The following is a 22,997-nucleotide window of genomic DNA, read 5'->3' on the forward strand; positions in this document are numbered from 1 at the left end:
ATGACTGCGTATTTCTGGGAAGGGCAGAGCTGAAGGCCCAATATTACAGCATCCAGAAGCTCTGACAGGTTCCCATACCTGCTACATGCTTCTGAAAAGCCACAGTTTTAACTGGGCCTGAAACCTCACAGCAAGTCAAGGTAGGTCTTGCATATTTTAAAACCTAAATGGAAAGTAAAGTGGTTAATGTAATTAGCACCTGCTAATAGGATAAGCTTGTTTTCTCTAGCCTGTGATCATCCAAGGGACCCGCTGCTTCTGGAGCCTGCGCTGGCCACCTCACGCTGAAACGGGAGCACAGTCGAGCGCTGACCTTCAGTGAAGGGTGCCCGAGAGCAGTGCCTGGCCCCTGCCAGGGCCGGGAATGTTCTTGTCCTGGCTGGGAACAGCGGGGTGGCTGCACGCGCTAGGAGTCGGCGCGCCCCTGCCTCCCGGGCCCAGCGCTGCGCTTGGACACACCGGCAATGCCTGGGAGCCTGGCGGGCTGAGCGCAAAGTGTCCCTGCTGACTTTGCAGGCTGGCCCTGAGCAAAGGCCGGCGGTGGTAGGGCCGAGGCGAGCCGCCGGAGCCACCTTAGCCTTAATCCGCCCTGGCCGCCTCCCCGCACTCCGTGTCCCAGGAGGCAGCGCGGCCGCCGCCGCTGTCACGTGTCCACCGGTAGCGCTGGGGGCGTTGCAGACTCATGGAGCGGTTTGGGGCGGAAGGCACCTGAAAGCCCATCCCGTTATCCACCCCGGCCCTGAGCAGCGACATCTCCACGGCCTGGGCTGCCCGAATCCCCACCCAGCCTGGCCTTCAACACTCCCAGGGGATGGGGAAGTGTATCCGGGTCCTTCCCTGCGCACGCGTTGCCGCCCCGCGTCCTAACGACCACAACAAGCGGCGCGGCGGGTGCCCACCCCTGAGGCACCGCGAGCCCCGCCCGCTGGAGGCGCTGATTGGCCGAGGTTCGTGAGAGCGGGCGCCCCATTGGCCCGCGGGAGGAGCTGTCACAGGGGCGGGGCAGCGCGGGGTCTGCCGGGCGGCGCCTCCTGCTCCTGCCCCCCCCGGGCGGCTCCGGCTGCGCTCCCGGTCCGTGCGTCCCGCCGGGCCCGGCCGGCTCCGGCAGCTGCGGCGGGCGGGGCGGCGCGGGGGGAGAGCAACTGTGTCTCCCCCCGAGCGGGCCCGGCGGCGGCAGGTGAGGTGAGACCCGCCTTCGCTCGGCGGGTTCCGGGCCGGCGGGAGCGCCGCTCCTGCGGGGACCTGCGGCGGCAGCGCCGAGCGCGGCGGGGCAGAGGGGCCGTGCTCAAACCGCCGCGGGCCTGGCCTCGCCGGCGCGGCGCGTGTCCCGGGAGGAAACGGGGGCCGGGGGCAGTGGTGGCGAGGCCCGCGGCCAGCCCGGGGTGCGAGGCCGCCCCGAGGCGCGGTGGCGGCGGGGACGGGTCAGCTGCTCGCCCTCCTTTGTTCGCGGGCGCTCCGCTCGGCTGCCGGGGTCCGGCCCCCACTCCGGTGCGGCGCTGGGCCCCGCTGGCGGGTGCACGGCTGAGCTGCCGCCTCCAACTGCCTTCCCTGAGCCCGGACCAGTCCCTGTTCTTACGTTTTTCCGGAGTTTTTCTCTGGCTCTGAGACTGAGGAGGGCTTAGCTCTTGTCAGGAGGCATTGGGCGTCTGGTTGTCATGTCGCTTGTGGGAACAGAAATAACAAAGGTAGTAGGTTGCGTCTGGAGTGCTGACACTAGAGCCCTAAAACGACAACATTGCTAATATCATTTGTGGTTACCTTGCCCTACTAGGCAATCACAATGTTTCTTAACAATCATTTTATATAAAATAAATTTGAATTCTCTTTAACAGTTACGTTTAGATGTTGTCAGAACTATATTTGTTTGCTTTATAGGTGAAAAATCCTAAAGATGAACAACAATGCGCTACACGTATCTTCAAAGCTGCCTTGGCTAGAAGTGGAATGTAGTTTCCTGACAGATCTTCTTACAAGGAAGTTGTAAATCCTTTCTAATGGCCGACAAGAAAGAGCCTCCTTTTTTCAATAAAGATAATATGGGACCATTTCACTACAAACTTCCTTTCTATGAAACTATGGAGCTCTTCATTGAAACGCTTACAGGAACCTGCTTTGAACTGCGAGTTTCCCCCTTTGAAACAGTTATTTCTGTGAAAGCTAAAATTCAAAGATTGGAAGGTACTATTCTCTCTTGTTTCAGTGTAAACTGTATCACTTTAGAAGAAGTCCTGTTTTAAAACTCATGATTGCTAAAATCAAACCAAAAAACTTAAGTGTCATGTTTAGCAATATGTGTAAAAACTCGGTGCTTAGTTCATGGCTTAGGTTTAATTGAAGTTGAGTTGTTTTTTTGTTCTTTCCTTTTTTTGTAAGTTCATGGCTTAGGCTTCACTGGAGTTGGTATGTTTGCTCTTCTGATGTGTTGGTTGGGGTTTTTTTTCTAAATACAGTTATTAAGGTTAATCTTAAAAAGTCTGTGGATTCCCTGACCCAAGTTGTTTGTTAACTAGCAAGATTATAAACCAGAGCCATGCAATATGTGTATATTGAGTAACTGAGCATACTTTAAACTTGCTGCTATGTTTGTTGCTGATTAGGTTAGTCAGTTTATGGTTTTTTTATGATACTGCAGTCACAAGAGCAACTGCAGTGCAGGCAAATCCCAAAGGCAGCTTTAAGTTACTGATTTGAATTTTGTTTAGGTGAGTGATCTTTTGCTGGTAGACATCTGGCTGAGCAATGCTTTGTCTTAAAATGATAAACTTGATGCATTCTACCAAGTGAAAAATCTTTAAGTTATGAGGCCAGTCTTGATGCTTATGCAAGAAGAATAGGTGTAGGTTAGTCCTGTCTTACCTCCTTTCCTCTGTAATGAGGATGACCGTGCATGAAAGAATGTGATTTGAAATATTAAGATATACATAGTTTAACTACTTTGAAGCGTTGCATCCTCTATCCTCTTTTTCACTTTGGAAGGGTTAAAGAACTGTATAGCTGTAGAATTTGTGAGTTGCTGATTTTAAGAAAAGGGATCCTCTCCTTCCCTAGTATACCTGTACGTGTTTTTCATCCCTCTGTCTCTTTCATCTCTTCTCTCCTTCTGTGGAACCCATCCTCTGGGAGATGTAACATGATTCTGTAGGCTGGATAGGATACTCTACTCCTCTTACGGAAATCTGCTCTAGTGGATGGAAAAAAAGCCCAGACAGCTGGCATGAGACTTAAAACACAGAAGCATTGCAACAACAGAGGGGACTATTTACTAGTAAGATCCACCCAGTAGGAGCTCCACCGTGCAGATAACTGGAGCTTACATCCATGTAGGATTGCATGTTAGTGCAGCTGTGTGTGGATGGGCTTTTGTTTTCTGGGGACAGGGCCATAATTAATTGCGTGTCAGAGAATGTGTCAAGATGCTCCTGGAGGCTAGAGGTGAAGCAAGAAAAGGAAAGGGGTTTTTCTCCTATAACTGAATATAGGTATAGGAGAGATGCACAGAATGCTAGCTAACAGTGAATTAAAAGATAGCATAGGCAGTAGAGAACAGAAGGCTATCTGGGTAGTATAAACGATGGAGTGAGCTTTAAAGGATACATGAAGAGATCAGTGGGAGATGTGAGGAAGAGAGATTTGAATTCCTTGGAGTCCCAAATGTGAGACTGTGAATAGCCATACTCAGTTATGCCTACAACTTACAAAAGAATCCTCATTTCTTATTAGAAGAACAGCTCAGTAATGAAGTTATAATATTGCGTATCTGGAATTTTGCTCGCATGTTGTAGTTCATAGGATGGTGAGTAATTATGGCTTGGCTGCCTGCTGTATAGAATTAATATTAAGTAAATTGCATTAAACGTGGAAGATGAGTTCACTGGTGCTTATCACTGATTTGTAAGAAGTCAGTTGAAATACTTTGATACTCCATAACAGAGTTAAAATATTTGTACTGTTCTGATTAAGGATTTGTGGGAGGCAGAGTGAAAACAAATTGATCAGTTACGTGTGGAGGAAACAGATACACAATGACAAGTTAATTTAATGTTGCTCTTGGGGTTGCTATTGTATGTTAAAAAATAATTAACAATTTTTCAGTGACAGAGTTCCTATTATAGTGCACAAGTTTGAGCAATAAATCACCCAGATGGAGCAAAAATTCAGAAGTAATTTTGTTGTGATTTAGCTTGGGAAGGAGAAAGCTTTCATCTGTTCCTGTTTCTGCTGCTGGTTTTCACTTTTTATTTTGTATTGTGTCAGCTTTCATGGGGTGTGAATCTCTCTTAGTTAAGCTGCACTTCTGGTTGGAGAATGCCTCCTACAATGCTGGAAGACTACATGAGGTCCCTAGTATGTGTATTGTCTTCATTTGGATGTTGGGGATGATAGTATGTAAGCAAAGGAGACAATTTGAAAAATGAGCCGAGACCTGAAAGCTCCAAGAAAAAAATTTAGAATTGTATCAGAAGTTAACAAACTGTTAAAATGTTATCCATGCCTGTAATTGTAAAAGGCTAATAATAAAACTAAAACAAGACAAATTGATCTTGTCAACAACTGGAAAATCAATAGTTGTAGACTGTCTTCACCATAATAAAAAAGCATAATATGGATGGCATGTTAGGAATTTTGTCTACTTCAGATACTGTTTGTCATTCTTGATGCCTACTAATGATCTGATATGGAAAGGCTTGTTTAGACAGCTGTACTAGACATTGGTACCTTACTAAGAAAGAGCTCCATGTTTTCAGTGGTTTTAGTCAGTATAGAATACACATAAAAACTTACGGGTTCTAATGCATCTGAAATTTCAGTGCAAGTCTTCTACTCATAAATTGAAGTTACAGCATATCTGATGTGTGTTTGGATCAGATCCAGGCATTTGTCCTCAAATATGTTCTCTGTGAAGTAAGCAGGAGATTTGTTACAGCGTTGACTTTGGAGCCCCAGGGCTAAATTGCTCCTAGTCTCAGATTCACTGACTGAGCCTTTTAAAATGGTTCACCTGGGAAGAAATAGCTCCCTTTGTCTCTACTGGTGTCATAAAAGCTGGAATACACACACAGTACTACCAGCAGTGCTACCTATTCCATTGGTTTTACTTGTTAATCAGTGTTGATGGACACAGATAGGATGGTATCTGAATTTCAAGGTGGCATGAAAGACTGAGCTTTTAACACAAGTAGAACTTAAAAAAAACAGGATTTCATTGAAAGAGGAAGTAATAGGGTTTTTTAAACTGAGATCTCTCTTTGGTTTCTCCATTGCACAAGTCCTTGTAGCTGCTGGGCTGGGCAGAGTTGAGTATTCATTCAGAAATACCAGTTATTACACTGTTTTAAAGACAGAGCATTCAGGTAGCATATTCATAGTAGTGGTTAATTAATCTCTTAAAGAACCATAGATAATACCTGTAAGCATCTTTGTTGGGAAAGATAGGATTGAGTCTCAAGGGAGGAGGTGGGCTTTGGGATTTTGTGGTGGTATTACTGTTATTAGCTTGCAGGAATTAATTGGAATTCTTCAGTGTGAAGTGTTAGGACATTAATTTACATAGTTAGCTTTAAAATAAAAAAACAACTTGGTCATGGTTTGTTCGGTGAGTACTTGCCACTGAATTTTATGATCTGTGTACGTGGAAACATTGACCTTTTTAAAAGAAAATTTAGGTGTTCTCTTGTTCTTGTATGATTGTAAAGGGGGAAAAGAGAACTAGCTTTCAAAGTACATCTTGATTTCAGTGTTCAATAGGTGTTCCCTTGTGTTCAGTAGGAAATGACAGATGCAGCAATAATTTTGTTGTATATGTGTGTGTACTCAGTTCATCGTGTGAGCTGTTATTTTTCTTTGGTCTTTTTGCTGTCATTATTTTGCTGCCTGTGTACAGCAGCTTCACCTTAAATAAAAGGAACTAGACGAACATCAAGCAGACTTCATATGGATGTTGTAATTTCTTTCAGTATTCTGTGAATTCAGAGTATGTCATAATGATATTTATTAGTATTTGCATTAGAGAAAATAGCTGTGCTTCTGCCAGGATTGGAGTAAGTGGCTTGCACAAGTGTCATAAATTTTTAACAGAACCAATCCTGCTTTTTTCTGTTTACAACTTTTCTCCTGCATCTTCTATTTGCTTTATGATTTTCCTGTATACTGTGCTGATAGAGACTAGAAGTTCATGAAGCATTTTTTAAGCTTGTGCTGCTTTAAGTTGTGGATTTCTGCACCTCTTACTAATTTAGCCAGTTTGTGGGGGAAAATAATAGTGTCAGCCCAGCCTGTCTGTAAACAGAGGCTCCAGCAATTTCAACATTAAATGAAAGATAAGTGCACTGTTTGGATTTTGTCAGTGACATGTCTGTAGCATTCTTAAACGTAGGAACTTTATGCCCACAACTTAAAATCAAGGTTTTTTTCTGAAATTTACAAGGAATTTTTTTTCCCCTGTGTTAATCTTGACCAAATCAGTTTCTGTGGTGAACAAAAGGGAAGAGTAAGGGAGGGAAACTTAAGGCTGTATGTGATATGCTGATTCAGAGACAGGATAGGGTAGCTGCTTCTCTCCTCCCCCCTTTTTAGTAGGTCAGATTGTCAGTGCACCTGCAGCCATTTCAATAGGTAGTCTGCAGACTCTTCTATCCTCGTGTAGCATCACCTGGCCAGCTCATTTCCACTTGAGCATTGAGATGTAGCTTACTGCCCTACTTACCTCTCGGTCCTGATTTAGAGCAGGCCAGTGATACTGTCATGTACTACTCAGGGAGAGGGTATAGTGGATGTGTATGTCACAGTTCTCATTATTGTTGGCAGTTGTCCATGCTGATCTCATGTGTAAATGTCTCCTCAAGAAATCCTTACTATAATCCAGAAAAAGACAGCTGATGAATATTTTGCTGCTTCTGAAGCTATAAAGCATATACTATTTCCTCAGTGTATAAATACAGAATTCTAAGAAAGCAGTATAAAAGGGAGTAAGTAATAAAGACATGTCTGTTTCCAATTACAGCAGAGTATCCTCTTTTCATCTGTTCATTTCATCAAAAATACATTGTCATTGTTGAATGAGTAAAAACATGTTTCACTCCAGTGCTGCCAGCTGCAAGCCAGCCTTTTTAACAAATACTCTCTCAGTTTATCAAAGGAATTGGAAATTGCTGCTTGGAGGCTGCTGAAGCCATAACAAATGCAGACAGTAATCAGATTGTTTGTAATCAGAAGAGTGCAAAACAACACAAAAAACTTTATTGTAGACTCGGTGGCTATTGCCAGCTTGTTCTTTTGCTTATACTGCTGACTTGAAACATAACCAATAACCAGCTATTAAATAGCTGGCAGTGTACTGGCAGTTATGTTAGTCTGCTGTATGAACATATTATTCTTATAAATGTCCTGTGGACTTCAGAGGATATAAGATTCCTGTTAAATGCAGTCAAATGGAGTAAAGTTGTGTTGGTCATTCAGAACAGGGAAGATTGGGTATGAGTTGTGCTGAGAAGAGGAAATTGTCATCTTCCGTAAAGCCTAAAGAAAAACAATGACAGTTCCTCCAAAGGGCATTCCCCCTTCTGCACAGGGATGTCTCCTACTTGCCTGTTTAATGTGCTTGGACTTTGACCAGACAGGATCTTGTCCCCTTTCTTCCTTGCCAGTGATGGATTTTGGTAGCTTTATGCCTTTCCTCTACTTAGGAAGGGGCTACTTAGCTATCTCCTGCCACAGCTTGCTAAGCATTCTCACAAGCCTTCAGAAGCTTACATGGTTTTGGAAACTATCTGAAAGACACTGATCTTTGTGTTCCCCTCCTGCCAGATGTATTTAGGGAAGTCTTACTGTGTAGCATTGCCAATTGCATTTCCTTTTAAGTATCTGAACATGCAATGAATAAAAATATAGGATAAGATTATTTTAATGTAACCTTTAGGAAAATACCTTTATAGGTTTTGTCTCTTAGTATGAGAAGTAGTGTTTAGAACTTTTTGAAAAAGTAATTCTTGGTCTCTATAGATGTACATTTTAATTAACATTTGTCATGAATGCACAGTAAGATCTTAATTGCCTGGGTTTCACTAGACGAGCAACTTCTTTTTGATGCTGGAGGGAAGGGGTTTTTTTTGGTGGTCTGAGATGTCTCATCCTTTCATAACTGTCTTCATTTTTATTCTATCCAAAATTTGGACCATGGTAGCATTCCAATAAAAATGTGTGAAGACCTCAGATTGTACCAGCGTTTGCTTATTACCTCTAATGTATATTGCATCTGTGTCTGAGGTGACTATGCAGGCAGAAGTTGTGTAGAATTTGGATTCTGTTTGTGTAGAATATGAATTTTTAATAAGGAACAAATATTCAGTATGCTTACTTTCTCTTAACAAAAAATAGCCAAATCATCCCAGAATTTGAGTTGAAAATGAGTATTACTGGATATTAAAAATAACATTCCAATGGCATAAAAAGCACCCAGAACAAAACAAAAGTGTGTGTAGGATGAAGTTTAATTAACTGCTGTGGTACTGAACTGTACATGCCAACTTTGAGGTCCCAAACCAAGCACGGATAAAAACACAACTGCAGTTCTCACCATGGTTAGAGAGCTGCCACCAGTCACCTTAATGTGACTATGTCTGTACTGTGAATAATACAAAATGCCAGTCTGTGCTTAAATTATTCAGCAGTTTTGTAGGTAGAAGTTTTATCCTGTGTTTCCTGTCAGTAGACATAAAGTTCTGAAGTTCAGATAACAGGAAAAAACCTCCCTTACCTGATGAATAGAAAAAGAGCAAGTATTAATAAGCCTGAAGCAGTTGAACACTTCTACACACCCTCTGCTGAGCCAAAAGATTGAACTTTGTGTGTGAGCTAAAGCCTTCTGAAAGTCTTTGTTTTTAATAACTGTTTGGAGGTTGGATGTCACAGCTGAAGACTGCTCAAGTGCCTGTCCTTGTCCTGCTTCCTCTCTTCTTTCTCCTGTGATCCAGTTTCAATCCATCAGCTGCATACTCTTCAAAAAGCAAAACTCCCCAGAGGCTAACTCCTCTTGCCAAGCTCCAATTTTAAGTCATTTGTTTGTTTCTTTTGTGTAGGTATTCCTGTCTCTCAGCAGCACTTAATTTGGAATAATATGGAACTGAAGGATGACTATTGTTTGAATGATTATAAGTAAGTATAGAATAAAATTATGTTTCTAATTAATGTTTCTAAATAATTGTTAGCATAAGCAACAGAAAATGCTATAAAAATTTATTTATTGTTATTTACAGCATTTCAGAAGGCTGCACTCTGAAGTTGGTTCTGGCTATGCGAGGTGGACCTGTTAACACCAGACGAGGTAGGTGTTAAGTAAATTAAAGATGGTGGTTTTCATGCAACATCTTAAAACTGTGAAGAGCTTCTCTTAGATAAGCATTTTAGACAATCAGACTTCAGTTCCAAATTAATTGGAAAAATACTTAACAAAAATGGGGGGATATTTTTCCCCATCTTCTCTTACTTAACATATCAAGTGCACTTTGTTTACTCTTAAATTAAGTATATTTATATGTATAGAATCATCAAGTCATAAAATCAGCAACTCTTCGCTTGAAGAAAAAATTATTCTGGAATGTCATTATACAAATAGTTTTTAAAATATGGTCGATGAGAGTCAGGCATTGCTACAGTCACACAATAAACTTGGTTATGTGGATCGTCTGTATAGGAGTGAAAATGAAGACATTCCAATGATAATTTTCACTTGGGAAAAAACTCAGCATATCTTCTAGGCTGGGAATTCCTGTTACAAACTGAGCTGAGCTCTCAGAGGTGATCAAAACAACAATAACAATATTTTGGTTTTATTTTGGTTTTTTGTCTTTATAGTTCCCGTGAAAGATCCTATCAGGGAAATGGCTGAATACATGGATCCTGCTAGAGACAAGATCTGGGAGAAAGGGCCATCCAACAAACAAGTTACCTTCCTGGTGTATCGAGAAGGAGATCGGTTGAATTTCTTCCGTGTGGTTGACCGGGGTGATGGCACTTTAACACCATTGTCTGAGTCTTTGAGGTAAAGTTGGTTTTAATCTTTATATTATTCTTCAAAAGTGGGTTGCTGTGTAATTTTCAGCTGTATTTGTTGACTTTATCAAAAGAATACCTGGCATATTGCAAGAATTATTGCCTAGGGGCTATTTAATTCTTGTAACTGTCTAACAGCACAGTAGTGCTTTGTGGTCAGTGGTTTTGCTGATGGTTCTCTTATCACTGTGTGTGTTAATATAATGAGTTAAAACTGACTTCATACTTCAGGCAATTCTCAACATTCCAGCCTGTTCTGAGAAGGAGCATGTTGCAGTAGAGTCAAATCAGTATTTTATTAGATATTAGAAACTTCTGTTAAGCACTTTCTCTAACATCTTAAGGCATTTGTTTAGTTTTGTAAATATTTCTCTGTTCACAGAAATTTTTTTTTCTGTGGATATGACTTGACTAAATGTTTAGTCAGGAAGATAGTAGATTGGCAGTGCAAAATCCTGTGGGCTTTTTTTGGTTTGTTGTTTAGGAGGGTGGTTGGTTTGAAGGGAAGGGTGGTTTTGTTGTGCTTTATGTGGGGTGGGGATTTTTTTGGTTTTGTATGGATTTTGGTTTGGGTTTTTTTTGTATGTTGTTTTTTGTCTTTTTTTTTTTTAATCTACTGAAGTAATTACCAATATAGCCAGCCTTTGGATGCTATTAGGCCTCGGGTTAGCTACTTGAAGTACCAAGCTTGTGTTATTTGCTGTCAGAATCCAGTGCTGTTACCATCAGGAGGACAGGTGTGTCACTTTACCTACTACATTGTAGTAAACTGTTTGGTAATCTTTTTCCTAAAACTATCAAAATTGATACCTATTAAAAACGATTGAATTCTGTTTTTATACTGCAGCTTTTGGGTAGGGTCTTTTATCCCCTCAAGAACTTAATATTTGTACAGCTGTGAGGAAAGGAGTTCCCTTTCTGGGCACTAGCTGTGTTTTCTCCAAGGCTAAGGCTCAAGCTGTTTTAAGTAACTATTCTTGTTTCTGTTTGCAGAGGGAAAGCAAGAGCTTTGTACTGGGTTTGTATTCAGCTCGTATTCAGAATGATACTACTCTTAAAATATAAGACATCCATACTTAAGACCCACAGACTGAAAGAAATATCAAAGTTGAATTCCCACATTGTTATACAGAGTAGAAAGACTTGTTTGATATACAAGGAAGAGAAAAGACGCAAATATTTTAGATCTGTGATTTTCTCTTTCAGCCCCTCTACTCTTTCAGTAAATAGCCACATATGGTACTGTTTGAAATAGGTTAAAACAAGCATAACTGGTAAGAACTGAGAACCTTGCTGCTGCACTGGGCTACAGGCACTTCTGGAAAGATGAGTAGACTGGTGTAATTCTTGTTCTTGCTGCTAACCTGCCTGTTACTACTTTGTTCCTATTTAACCTTCTGACTCTAGTGAACATCCAAACCCATTCAAAAAGCTGGGACTGGGGTTGCTATACTGTGAGTTTGTGAAAGGAGTTGTCATAAGGAGCTTGAAATTGAATGGATAGAGTGGGCTCCCTGGTATCTCCCTACATGTTCAAATGTGTGTGTGTGTGTGTATTTTTTTTTTTCCCCATTTAAAACTAGTGTGGACAATAGTCTGAAAGTCTTTGTACTTTTCCATTGGGTAATCCAAGTGTATAGGTATAATAGTAATTTAATTGAGATTGGCTAAACATTGCAAATGGGAGGAGTGAAACACTCTCTTGGCTCTTGCAATTACCTGGGTAAGCCTTTCAAAGCACAGCAGTACGTAGAAAAGTCAAATACATTGGGTTTAAGAAATATGCTGTCACTGGTCAAGTGAACCAGTTGGGTTGGAAGCCACCTGAGTTGAAAACATTCAGCTTGAGTTGTTTCTATTTTTCTGTGCTTTCTATGGGAGTTCATTTATTAGCTTTTCTACTAAGGCAGATAGTAATTTGGAGGGGAAGGAAATCCAAATTTTTTAATTTGTTATCATGTCTGGGTGAAACTGTGGGAAGTGGGAAAAGTAGCAAAGGGAGGAGAGAATGGAAACAAATCAGACCTTTTTGTTTGATCTTTGTAGAGGAAAGCTATGGGTCACTCTGAGTACTACTATTTTGCATACTGACAGTTGTGTTCATATATGTGGGTATATTGGTGACTAAGCATTTCGAAGCACTTGTTTATCAGCCTCTCTCACACTGCTGATATGTGGAGCAGCATTCATTGACTGAAATTTAGAAATGAGACATTGGTTTTGGTTTTGTTTTATAGTTCTCCAGATAATTTTATTTCATCTGCGATTGAGTTACTGGTTAAAACTTGACAAGAGTATAAATGCATACAGTGGGCATTGTCTCTGGATTAGAAGAAGAGTGTTGAAGTTGTGGTGGAGGACTGGCAGACACTGGTGCTGAAAGGGTTTCAGCAAGCTAATAATTTTTGAGACATGCATTTTACAAGCAGGAGCTCAGGAATGTTGACACCTATGGACAAAGTCAATTTAAAATTTAGTCATTGTAAAATGGGCTGAAAATATCATTATCAAAACTCCCTGTCCAACTTTTATAATCTTACAATCACATCAAAGCAAACAATCCTTTTGTCAGTCTTTTTTTTTTTTTTTTTTTGGTGTGTGTTTTTGGCCCCTGTTTGTCAGGAAATTGAACAAAAAGATAACAATTATTTTTTCATTAAAAGAAAAATCAAAAACCAACCACACCAAAAAACCAACCAGACATGAAACATACCACTTTGCTTTCTATCATTACCTTGCAGGAAAGGAAGTTCAACAAATTCTTTTGACTTGGGTGATGTAAACCTTTATAAAGTTAAAATTTTGAAATAATTTTTTTTAGTGTTGGGTTTTTACCAGGAGAAGTATGTATACATAATAGGCATGCTGACTGTCCTCATGTGGACCTATTCAGGTTTTGGTAAGAAATGACTGGTCTATTTTGTTGACTCTTGCTTTGAATTTGCTGCTGTCTTGCTCTTCACGCTGTCTCCCAGCTGTGCTGCCTTTGGAATTTTGCTACATTTTAGGAAATGGATTTGGAGAGTCAGTGCAAAAAATGCTGGCTCTAAGGGCAGCAGAATATTTCCAAGAATCAGGTAAGATGCCAGCTCTAATTAGTGGGTTGTGGGGTTTTTTTGGTACTGACTTCCACATGACACTTTTAGTTCTTCCTTGATCTCTTTTGGAGAGTAGAAACTTGAGCTAAATCTACTAAAACATTTTTATGAACACAGGGGAATTCGGGGAGTTGCCTGATTGTCACGATTTCTAGATGCTGACAACCTAATGGAAGAACTAAAACACTCTTCAAAATATACTACCTACAGTGTTGAAAATGCATCAATTTGTAATGAATTGGACACTCCTAATGGTTCTTTCATTTCACTGTCAAATGCTGAATGTGTTACTGATTGATGCTTCATAGGAAAAACAAATTAGATGCTGATTTTTAAAACCTTGAGGTGAGGTTTTGGATTCTGTTAAAATGCAGAATGGAAGAAGGAAATGTCATGCTATAAACTTCCAGTGACTACTGACTTAAAATATTTTGTCTTGGGACTAGCAATTCTAATCTATTTTTTTTTTTCCAAATGTGAGAGTCTTTGGCATCTTTGGAAACCTAAACTGATCTTTTTTTTTTTCTTTTTTTTTTTTTTTTTTTTTTTTTTATTTTGAAAAGGAGAAATAGAATATCACATCCACATGGGTGACCCCTCCATTTCCATTTATGGTGAGAACACCCCTCAGGATGGATAGAAATTTGGACTTTTCCTTCCATGCCAGTGTCTGGTTAATTGGAAAACTGATCAGCTTGTTGTCTGAGTCACACACTTAACAGCTTTGGCCATATCTTCAGGAGACATTTGTGGAACTGGATATCCCCTCTGTGGGGGAAATATATAGTGAGTGTGAACCAACTGTATATGATATAACAACTTCCCAGAAGCGTGGCTATGTTCAGATTTCAGCTACATCACTTTGCCCTTATAAGGGATGCTTATGTGGATAAATGGATTTGAAATGTCTTTGCATACGGTTTTTACATAATGTTTTGTCAACAGATCAACTACGGATATGACTTCCTAGTTGTGAGAATACTCTACATTGAAGACATAATTCAATTACTTGATTAGAGGATGAATACAAACTTTCTTTTATTTTCAGCGGTGGTTCAGTTTATAATTTATATGCTGATGATGAAGATGAGACAGAGGCATCACCTTCTGGCCAACAGATTATTGAGAATTCAATTACTATGAATAAAATGAAACTGCTCAAGGCAAAGATGGAGAACATGAATCTGAGTAAAAAGGTGAAATTGTGATTTCAGTTTTTTTGTCATAAAATGGCTTGGGCTTTCCTTGTGCTGACTTTTCTAAAAAGCAGATCAGATTCTGCCATTTTGAGAAGTAAAGTTATCACAGGTAGATGATTTCTCAACTATTGTTTATGTAAATACTGTTGTATAAATGTTCTGCTGAGGGGCATTGGCTTTCCTTGGACCTACCTGCCCTCATTCAAAGAATTCATTACTGGTCCTGGATTTATTTGCAAGGGTAGGTTTTTTGGGGTGGGTGGGTTTTGTGGTTTTGTTTGTTTGGGGTTTTTTTCTTCCAATACTTTAAGTAGCATTGTTTTGCAGTACTGCTCTGGTAAAAAGTCAGTGTTTCTCTTAAAATGGAATTTCATTAGATACACTGTTACTGAAAAGCCTGTAAAGTGAAATATGGGAATGATACTATCGTGAAGATAAAACATTACACTGGTGTTCATGTGCGACTAGGTTGCCTAGATGTAAAATGAAGAGATTATACTTTCTTTCATTTTTTGTTGTGTTTGAGATCTGAAGCTCCTCTGGATAACTTTGATGACATTCTGGCTTCCTTTTCTATTTCTCTGACATGTCACCTATTTATTGAAAACATTTCCTGATTATAATCTTTGATTTTATTATTCAGCTGTTGGGGTGAAATCTTGATGGCTAGTAATACGTAAGGCAGTAGAAAGAATGATATGCTCTTTTCTGGTCTTACACTGTCTGAATTCCTCAGAATGTATTTTCAGTCAGGTCTTCTGAGCACAACTGGAATTCAAATACTAATTGCTTTTGTATCCATGTTTTGTGATTTTGGTTGAGCTTTGGTTTTTTTTTTAATAGCCTAAGAAAACTGTCAAGGTGAAGCCTCGCCCTCCAATGACTCCTCGACCACCTAGTGGCTCGGTGGCTGCTGCCCGTCACCGCTTTTTAAGAGTGCTCCCCCATATCGGACAGTCGTGCCTACCTCCTCCTGGGAATTTGCATCAGTCGGAATCTCCCCAAAATGCACTTTCAGCACTGGCTACTTTGGCCACTGCTGGTAGAACGATGCCATCCACACCTAATCACTTCCTTAAGGAAGATGACACTTGGCAGAGCAACTCTTGGTCTCAGCCAGTCAATAGCATCAGGTTACCACCGAAAATATCTCGCGTTGAACTAGAAAATGCAAAACTACCTACAAATAGTATTCTGACTCCTGTTTCATCCCTGCCTGCAAATTCAGAAAAAGCATCTGAAAATGTGACCTCAGCAAGTGAGGAGGATGCTGTTTTGTTTCCAAGTCTAACAAACGTGGAACTGTATGGAACGGAAGAAGAACATCTACCTGAACCAGATGCTTTTGCTTTTTTAACAGAAGCAAGCCCTGCTGAACAGTGTAGTGAGATCTATGACATAGGAAAGGTGAACCCAGAACTTGAACTGCCTGATGGAGACAAAGATTCTAAGGTTGTAGAGCAGCATAGAAAACCTCTTGGCAAAGTGCTGAGCACTGCAGCAATGGAGACTGGTCTTCTCAGTACTCGTGAATTAAGTCCTCAGAAAAATCTGCTTTTGTCTCCCCTTCGGTATTCACCACAAGTGGCACATCACAGTTCTCTGAAACCACAAGCACAGCCCAGATGCTTTGAGGCTGGTAACTTGAGATCTACAGCCTCCCCTAATGTGCTTCAATCATTGGAAGTACGTAGTATAGCAGACTCCTCTTTTTCTAGGACCACTAGATTTTGTAGTGTGAAAGTAGAGTCACTTGGCAAAAGACCTGATGTAATTTCTAAAGTAGAGGCTAGGGACATCACAGATGTGGCTAGCAAGGCATCCAAAGAACCTGCAAGTTCTGTAACTAACTTAGGATTTCTGGCTTCGCTGGCCCGAAGCACAAACAGGGAAAGTTTACAGAGTTCCTGTGGGACTGACAGGTTTCGGACTTCTGGTATTGCACTGCCTACAAACCTGCAGCATTTTCAGGAAGAAAGCTTTAGGAAAACTGCTCCTCCAAATGAAGCTGCTGAATATATTCTAGTGAGTATGAATGCATCCAAAGAAATCAAGTTTTCCTGTTTTTGTGATACTGATGTTACAAAACTACTCTGTGTGTGTGTGTGTCTTGTCAGGAGAGGCAGATGGGGTGCGGGAGGTGTATTTAAATCCCTGGTTGTCTTAAACTGTTTTCTGAATGGCTGATGGTTTCTAAACTGCCTGTTTATCTAAACAGGTCCAAGAAGAATTTTTTCATTAAGATTTAAAGCGGCTGTTCAGTTCACAACTGAAATTATGAGTTATTGTAGTGATAGAATTATGAGTGTGTATGTTAAAAGTGTCATCTGGCTTCTGCTGCTCACTAATTGTCATTTATTCCAAAGTGTGCCCAGTGACTGGCACCATATGTGCCAAGCTTCTGCTCTCTAATGTACTTTGTTGTTTTGGTGTACTTTGAAGTGTGGGGAGATTTATTAAATAGTCATTGAGGTTAGGGCTTTATATTGCAGAATTTTAACTTTGTGTGCTGTTGTCTTGGACTCCTCTTGGGTAGATTGATAAAACATTGGTATCAAATAAGCTGATACCAGACTACCTACATTTTCATTTAATTTCCATCTGCTAGTAATTTCGTTGTGGAAATTTTTTTTTTTTTTTTTTTAGTCTGCGCATGGGCTTGGAATGAATGGAAGTATGGCAGCTGTAGGGAAAAGAGTAGGTAAGTAACTCATATAATAATTAAAGATGACTGTAATCTTTCCTGATATATCACACATAGAGAGGACAAAAATAATCTATCTTTGTAAGGCATTTGACTTCTAGAGTCCTTGCTGTATTCCACTTCTATAGCATGGTTAATCTTTTAATATTTTAAGCAATTCTTTAACGTGCAGATGGCATCCAGATCTTAGGTGGACCATAACTGCAACTCTTTTTTAGTTTTTTTAATACTTAGTGAAGCCTGCATGTCATCTGTAGATCTAAATGTGACTTTCTGTGCTGAAGTTGCCAAATTATCAGTTCTGTGAATACTTCTGAGTCTACTAAAATCAGAGCCAAGTTTATTGGTAGCATTGTCTTTATCACAAAAAAAAAGTGGGGAGGAAGCAATAAGGACATGGATGCTGCAGAACTCTGATACAGTGCAGATTTTTCACTATTTTTTTGCTGTTCATCATTCTTTCCACCCTAGTCATGGTAACTGTGGAGTGCTCAATGCTTGACATCTATTGAAAATCGATGTGTTATCCATAGATATTAATTGTTTATGTGATTAATTCTATTGGGAGGAAAGGAATTGTCTAAATTAATGCTTTCAAAACTCTTAAGAGTGAGCTAAGGATTTTCAGCCCATTTAATTTTTCTTCTATGTATCTTTGACTTACAGTTAGCAAGTTTTCTTTTCTTTCTGTATTACCTTAGGTGGGTATGTATTCCAGATCTGGCATATAAAATAAACTAGAAAATAGATGTTCAAATAGCAGATGCAACAGAAAAAAATTATGTAATTGTAATGTTGGAGCAAAAGCTGCTAAAAGAGTGGGTTGTGCCTTTGTTTCACAACTGTAGAGGCAGCTTTGACTTGGCAGTCAGTTAGGAAACAGGTCTGTCCTGTCCTCTGCTGCTCCAGAGGTGATACCCTAAGGGCCCTGTCTGCATGATGGGGAAGCCTACTAGCACCTGAGTCATTTTGGATAGGACCATGAAGAAGACACTCCTCTGGTGTATCTTACATCAGACAAAATTGTATTTTCCAAAAGATACCAGACATGAGTTGGTGTGGTCATATCATGCAGGCTCTTGAGAGAGATGTGGCTGGTAATGATCTGTTGTATAACTGGCCAAAGGACAGATCACTTTTCACTGTAGTTGCTGTAGGGACCGTAAATGTGAGGACAGGTGTATTGTTTTTTCTGTTTAAGTAGGTCCTCAGGGCCAGCTGTCTTCGAGCTCTGTCTCTCTCACAAACTGGGCTAACTGATGCTTCTGAAATTGTGTGCTTTTAGATGATGAAATTGTTAGTGTGGACAAATGTTGCCTGGAAGTTTCAGTGCTGGATAGGAATGGGGTGGGAGTGGTGGGTAGTGATGACTGTGATGTGTAGTGACTGCCTGGTGCTGCTATTGAGTGTAGTCTGCTGCATCTCAACTAAGAAATGACTGTTGGGATTAAAAGTGTGCTGGATGAAAAATACTTGTGAACTCATGAGAGAACTTTTTGGGAACATCCTGACAATATAGCTATAGAAACACTGAAAGAATGTTTGAGAGGATGCATTGCTCACTTTACTGACCCAGCATGTGGGAAATACGCTTGAGCAAGTTGTGGACAAAGAACTTACTTCTGCAGAAGGAAGGGAGATGCCTTTTCTTTACGTGATCTCCGGTTAATAAAGCAACAACCAAGAATTACAAGGCAAAAAGTAAAAATAAAGTAAGTTTTTTTAAGTATAGAAATTTTACAAACATCTGCAAAGTGCCTAATGTAACCATATAACTAGGTAGAGGCCTGTAGTCTAATACGGTACTATTCTTGCAATTACGGAGTACCAGCAAAATTTTTAAATGTTGCAGTACTTATTTGGCAAATTAGCATAGTGAGTATATTGGATGCTAGGCAGCAGAATGCCCAGGTGATTCTTTGTAAAGCTGTTGTGCACAGGCCTTTCCCAATGACGCTCTGTGTGCGTTCATTTTGGGTCTGGGAAGACCATTAAGAGATGTGTTTATTGATTCGTTCTGTAACTTCTTGCTTACGTGAACTTTTAACGGGTGTTCAAAATAACAGTTTTAAGGCCCACATTGTGATGCCTCTTCCAAAGGTGTTCATGGTCTTGAGGTGTGTTTCCTGTTTTGGCTTTCAGGGTTTATTTTTCCCCCTTCTTTTTAGGCTTTGGGGTTCCCACCTGAAGTATCCTAAGAAATGCAAAATGAATCTGCGTTTCAAAAGATAACATTTAACTTGTTTGTGAATAAGTTATAATGTCTTTACTGTCTTTCTACTTCTGAAAGCAGGTGAAGCAACCCATCTTCCACCTGTGAATGGCTTAATTCAAGCAAAAAAGAAAATGTCAAAGCACTGCTTTCTTTGTGGCAAGAAAACTGGATTGGCAACCAGCTATGAGTGCAGGTAGGTGGAGTATATAACCAGCTGTTACTTAAAATTGATAGCTGAGTTAACCAAAAAGTTTTCTTTGCTGCATAGTATTCCTTAAGCATAGCAAATCAAAAGGCACCCTTCAAGAAAGTTGCAGTTCTCAGTTCCGCAAAACTGCAGGAATTAAAACTCAGGAATGTTGCCCCTGTTGTGCTCTTGAGGTGTATGTTTTTCCAGGAAGACCAAGAAATGGAAGGTAACAGAATGGAAGATACCAGGAAATAAAGAACAAGATAACAAAAAAAGAACAATGACATTTTATACTTGTGGGAGAAGAACCTGCTACAGATACATGTTCTGCAAAGTTTCTCATCAATAATGGTATCATTAACAACTTGACGAAAAACTGGGTTTGATAGTTTCTCACAAATCTCCCTCAGATTTGGCCCAATTGCAACACATCTTCACAGTTTGTGAATTTATACAAATTTGTATTCAACAAATTTTTGATATGTGTGTTCTGGTTTTTTGCAAGACTTCAGTCACCTTTGAGCATCTAGAGCATCTCAAACACAGAACCACCCAAGTGCTGGTCCCCCAAATCATTGCTTGTAGACAACACAGTGAGACCTGGTGCTTGGTGGTGATCTTGGGAAACTGTAAAAAAAACAACAAAAAAATCCAACCAAACAAAAAAACCTCCAAACAAACAAAAACCTCCCAACAAGAACAACAACAAAAGAACACAGAAAAAAAACCCACTCTCTCTGTTAGTTTTCAAGTACGAGATATTTTTTCTTAGTATTGTTTCCTATGAGCTAGTCAAGGTTGGGAGCTGCTGCGCTGTGAGGGCTGCATTTGGAGCTGATCTTGGTTCATGCCAACCAACAGCAAAATGAAAGAACTTCTGCCACTGGGCAATTGTATAGGAGAATTTCAGGGTGAGGAATTGTCTCCTTACTGACTCTTCAGTCTCTGATATTGAAACAGTTTTGGACACTGCTCACTTTCCTGATGAGCACATAGCTGCAAGCTCTTCTAAAAGTAACTAAGCAGCTTGCTTAAGGTTAAAAATGAAGGGGGAAATGGCTCATCTCCAAGAATAGCATTTGTTTTGGTTTCAAAAGGAGCAGCCATAGGACCTTTTACTAGAAAGCAGCATAAACCATATGTATATAATCCTATGAGAAAAGTTGTGATTATGGGACCAAGAACCAAAGAAAAACAAATTTATTTCCAGGCACACAAAGCCTCAGGAACAGCTGCAGAGTTTATTATGAGCCCAGATAGACAGATAAGTAAATAGGGGATTATAGTGTGAGTTCAATGGGTAACACTTAATCCATTTCAAGAGAATTCTGATTTTGAATGGTATCAGTGTTTTACTGTCAAGAAGCATCTCTATCAATAATCAGGCAACAGGACGCCAATATGTGTCTCCAGGTAAAGCACTTGTCCAGATTGTATCCAACATCCAAAGTACGCTTTTCTCCTGGTAAGAGTCTTAGCTGCAGAACTGTCAAGTTTGAAGCAAAAATTCTGATCTTAACTCATCAAAATTGCAACTGATATTAGGTAGATGAACCCTTTTCCAGTCCTACAGGAAGTTATGTTCCCTGTAGTTTTTCTGATGTCTTACAGCTGACTGAATCTGTATTATTAATCTTAAATGGCTAATGTGCATTTATGCCAGACAGAAGTTGTGCTGAAAACAACTGTTTTGATTGTCTGAGTGATGTCGTGGTTTTGAATTGAAATGCATTACATGGATTTCACCTGATGGAATTACTGTCCATGGTTTTGTCTTCTGAATTCTACCAACTAATATTCTGTGAGGTCCTTAAAAAAGAAAGTAAAACAAAGCTCATCATTCTTAATTTTATAATGCATGAGACACCTCTAATATAAGTGTGTTTGATCTTTGCTGGTTGGTTCCTGGAGTACTGCTCTTGCTTAGCTTCCCAGCTGAAGAGACTGTTGGGTCAAAACTGAAACATTCAGTGTGAAAAATGTCATTTTGTGTACCCTACCAGTTAATGTCACCAGTCAAGGATGATGACAATTCAAACAGCTCTGTCATTTAAGACATGGTTAAGCAAAATGGTTCCCAGCATGTCAGAGCATTAAAAGCTTCTAAAAGCTTGTAACATGTAATATTCTTGTTTCTTCAGATGTGGAAACAACTTCTGTGCAACGCACCGCTACGCAGAGACTCACACCTGCACCTACGACTACAAGAGCGCGGGGCGGAGGTATTTGCAGGAGACCAATCCCATCGTTAGTGCACCAAAGCTTCCCAAAATCTGACATGGTTGTGCTGCATGTGGCCACTCTGCCATTGAAGAATTGTATTGAATTGAGAGAAGCACTTGCTTAAACTGCATAATTTTGCCATGCTCCATATTTAAAGATTTGCCAAGTAACAAAAAAGCACATGAGGATGCATCGAAGAATAATGTGAACACTACTGCAGTTAAAACTTTTCTTCTTGAGTGAATGAAAGGTTAAAAATTAGTTTCTAAAAACTTACACTATGATTTAACTGTTACTGCACGTGTTGTGTTTTATATTTGGGAAAGCTATTTCACTAGACAAGTCTTTAAAGATGCACTTTACTAACTTTACTGTATAACCAGAGTTGAGGGGGTGTTGTAATGAGGGTGTCATGTAATGTCTTCTGTACTCTTGTTTTTTGTCCATTGCGTGGTATCTTCTAAGTTATTTCACTAGAAGGATCCTCCTCCCTCCCCTTTCTTCAAACAGCCTGTTTTGAGATTTTAAGGGGATAGTGTGTTCCACCCCTCTGTTTCATTCTGATTGATATTCATACATTGTGTGTCCATTCTGAAAATTACATATCATCTTAATCACATTTTCTTAAAATAATGCTGTTTATATGACAAGTTTGTTTTTAAATAGAAGGTTCCCTGTTTGTTGCCATTAAATACGAGAAACAACTTATTTTAACTTTTTTTGTAATCCTAGATTTTTTTAAGACTTCACAACTTGCTTTGTTAAGATGTTGAATGCTGTTATTGGAAGAAATTCTAATAAATATTAAATTTTATTCTTGTTTATGCTGTCATAAGTGCACAAAATAACTTCCCTCTTACAGTGTGTTCCTAAATTAAAAGTTGGGCTCTGTTGGGAGGGTATATATATATATTTTTTTTTTTTCCACAAGCACTGGCTCATATCTGTTCATACTGAAGCTGATGGGAAGAATTCCCACCAGCTTCATTAGGTATAGTGTGACCAACACTGTGTGCTTTAAATAAACTGCCTGAAGTCTTACAGTTTTGCTGGCAAAGGCAAGATGGATGCCCAACAAATGGGCATGTATTAACCTTTCTCCCCTTCAGCTGATACAGTATAAAGGCAGTTCAGTAAATGCATGAGACACCTCTAATGATCATGTAGCCACTGCAGAAAGTCCTGTTGGAAGAATGTACCTACTGGAAAGACTTTCCTCTTTCATTCCCTTAATGCTTGTGAAATATTTTTATAAGCATCAAGTGTTCCTGTAAAAAGAGATTAATAAAAAGCTATGACAAACCATCAAAACAAAAGAAAT

At 39.9% G+C, this 22,997-nt stretch overlaps 1 protein-coding gene across 3 annotated transcripts; it reads left to right on the forward strand.

Annotated features, from left to right (window-relative positions):
• Nucleotides 1–1,049: 1,049 nt before the first annotated feature.
• On the forward strand, nucleotides 1,050–22,496 carry ZFAND4 (zinc finger AN1-type containing 4). Of its 3 annotated transcripts, none has more exons than XM_039553962.1 (10): nucleotides 1,050–1,177; nucleotides 1,876–2,178; nucleotides 9,075–9,150; nucleotides 9,252–9,319; nucleotides 9,850–10,036; nucleotides 14,194–14,341; nucleotides 15,188–16,369; nucleotides 16,991–17,045; nucleotides 19,339–19,456; nucleotides 21,595–22,496. In XM_039553962.1, exons 2-10 carry the CDS (start codon nucleotides 1,995–1,997, stop codon nucleotides 21,728–21,730), a joined length of 2,154 nt encoding a protein of 717 aa, XP_039409896.1. In that variant the 5' UTR covers nucleotides 1,050–1,177; nucleotides 1,876–1,994; the 3' UTR covers nucleotides 21,731–22,496. The 3 variants fall into 3 exon arrangements, with proteins under 3 accessions (XP_039409896.1, XP_039409898.1, XP_039409897.1); XM_039553964.1 differs by having other exon boundaries at nucleotides 19,342–19,456; XM_039553963.1 differs by having other exon boundaries at nucleotides 1,085–1,182.
• Nucleotides 22,497–22,997: the final 501 nt, after the last annotated feature.

This window comes from Corvus cornix, chromosome 6, assembly GCF_000738735.6.
Source record: "Corvus cornix cornix isolate S_Up_H32 chromosome 6, ASM73873v5, whole genome shotgun sequence".
NCBI lineage: Eukaryota > Metazoa > Chordata > Aves > Passeriformes > Corvidae > Corvus > Corvus cornix.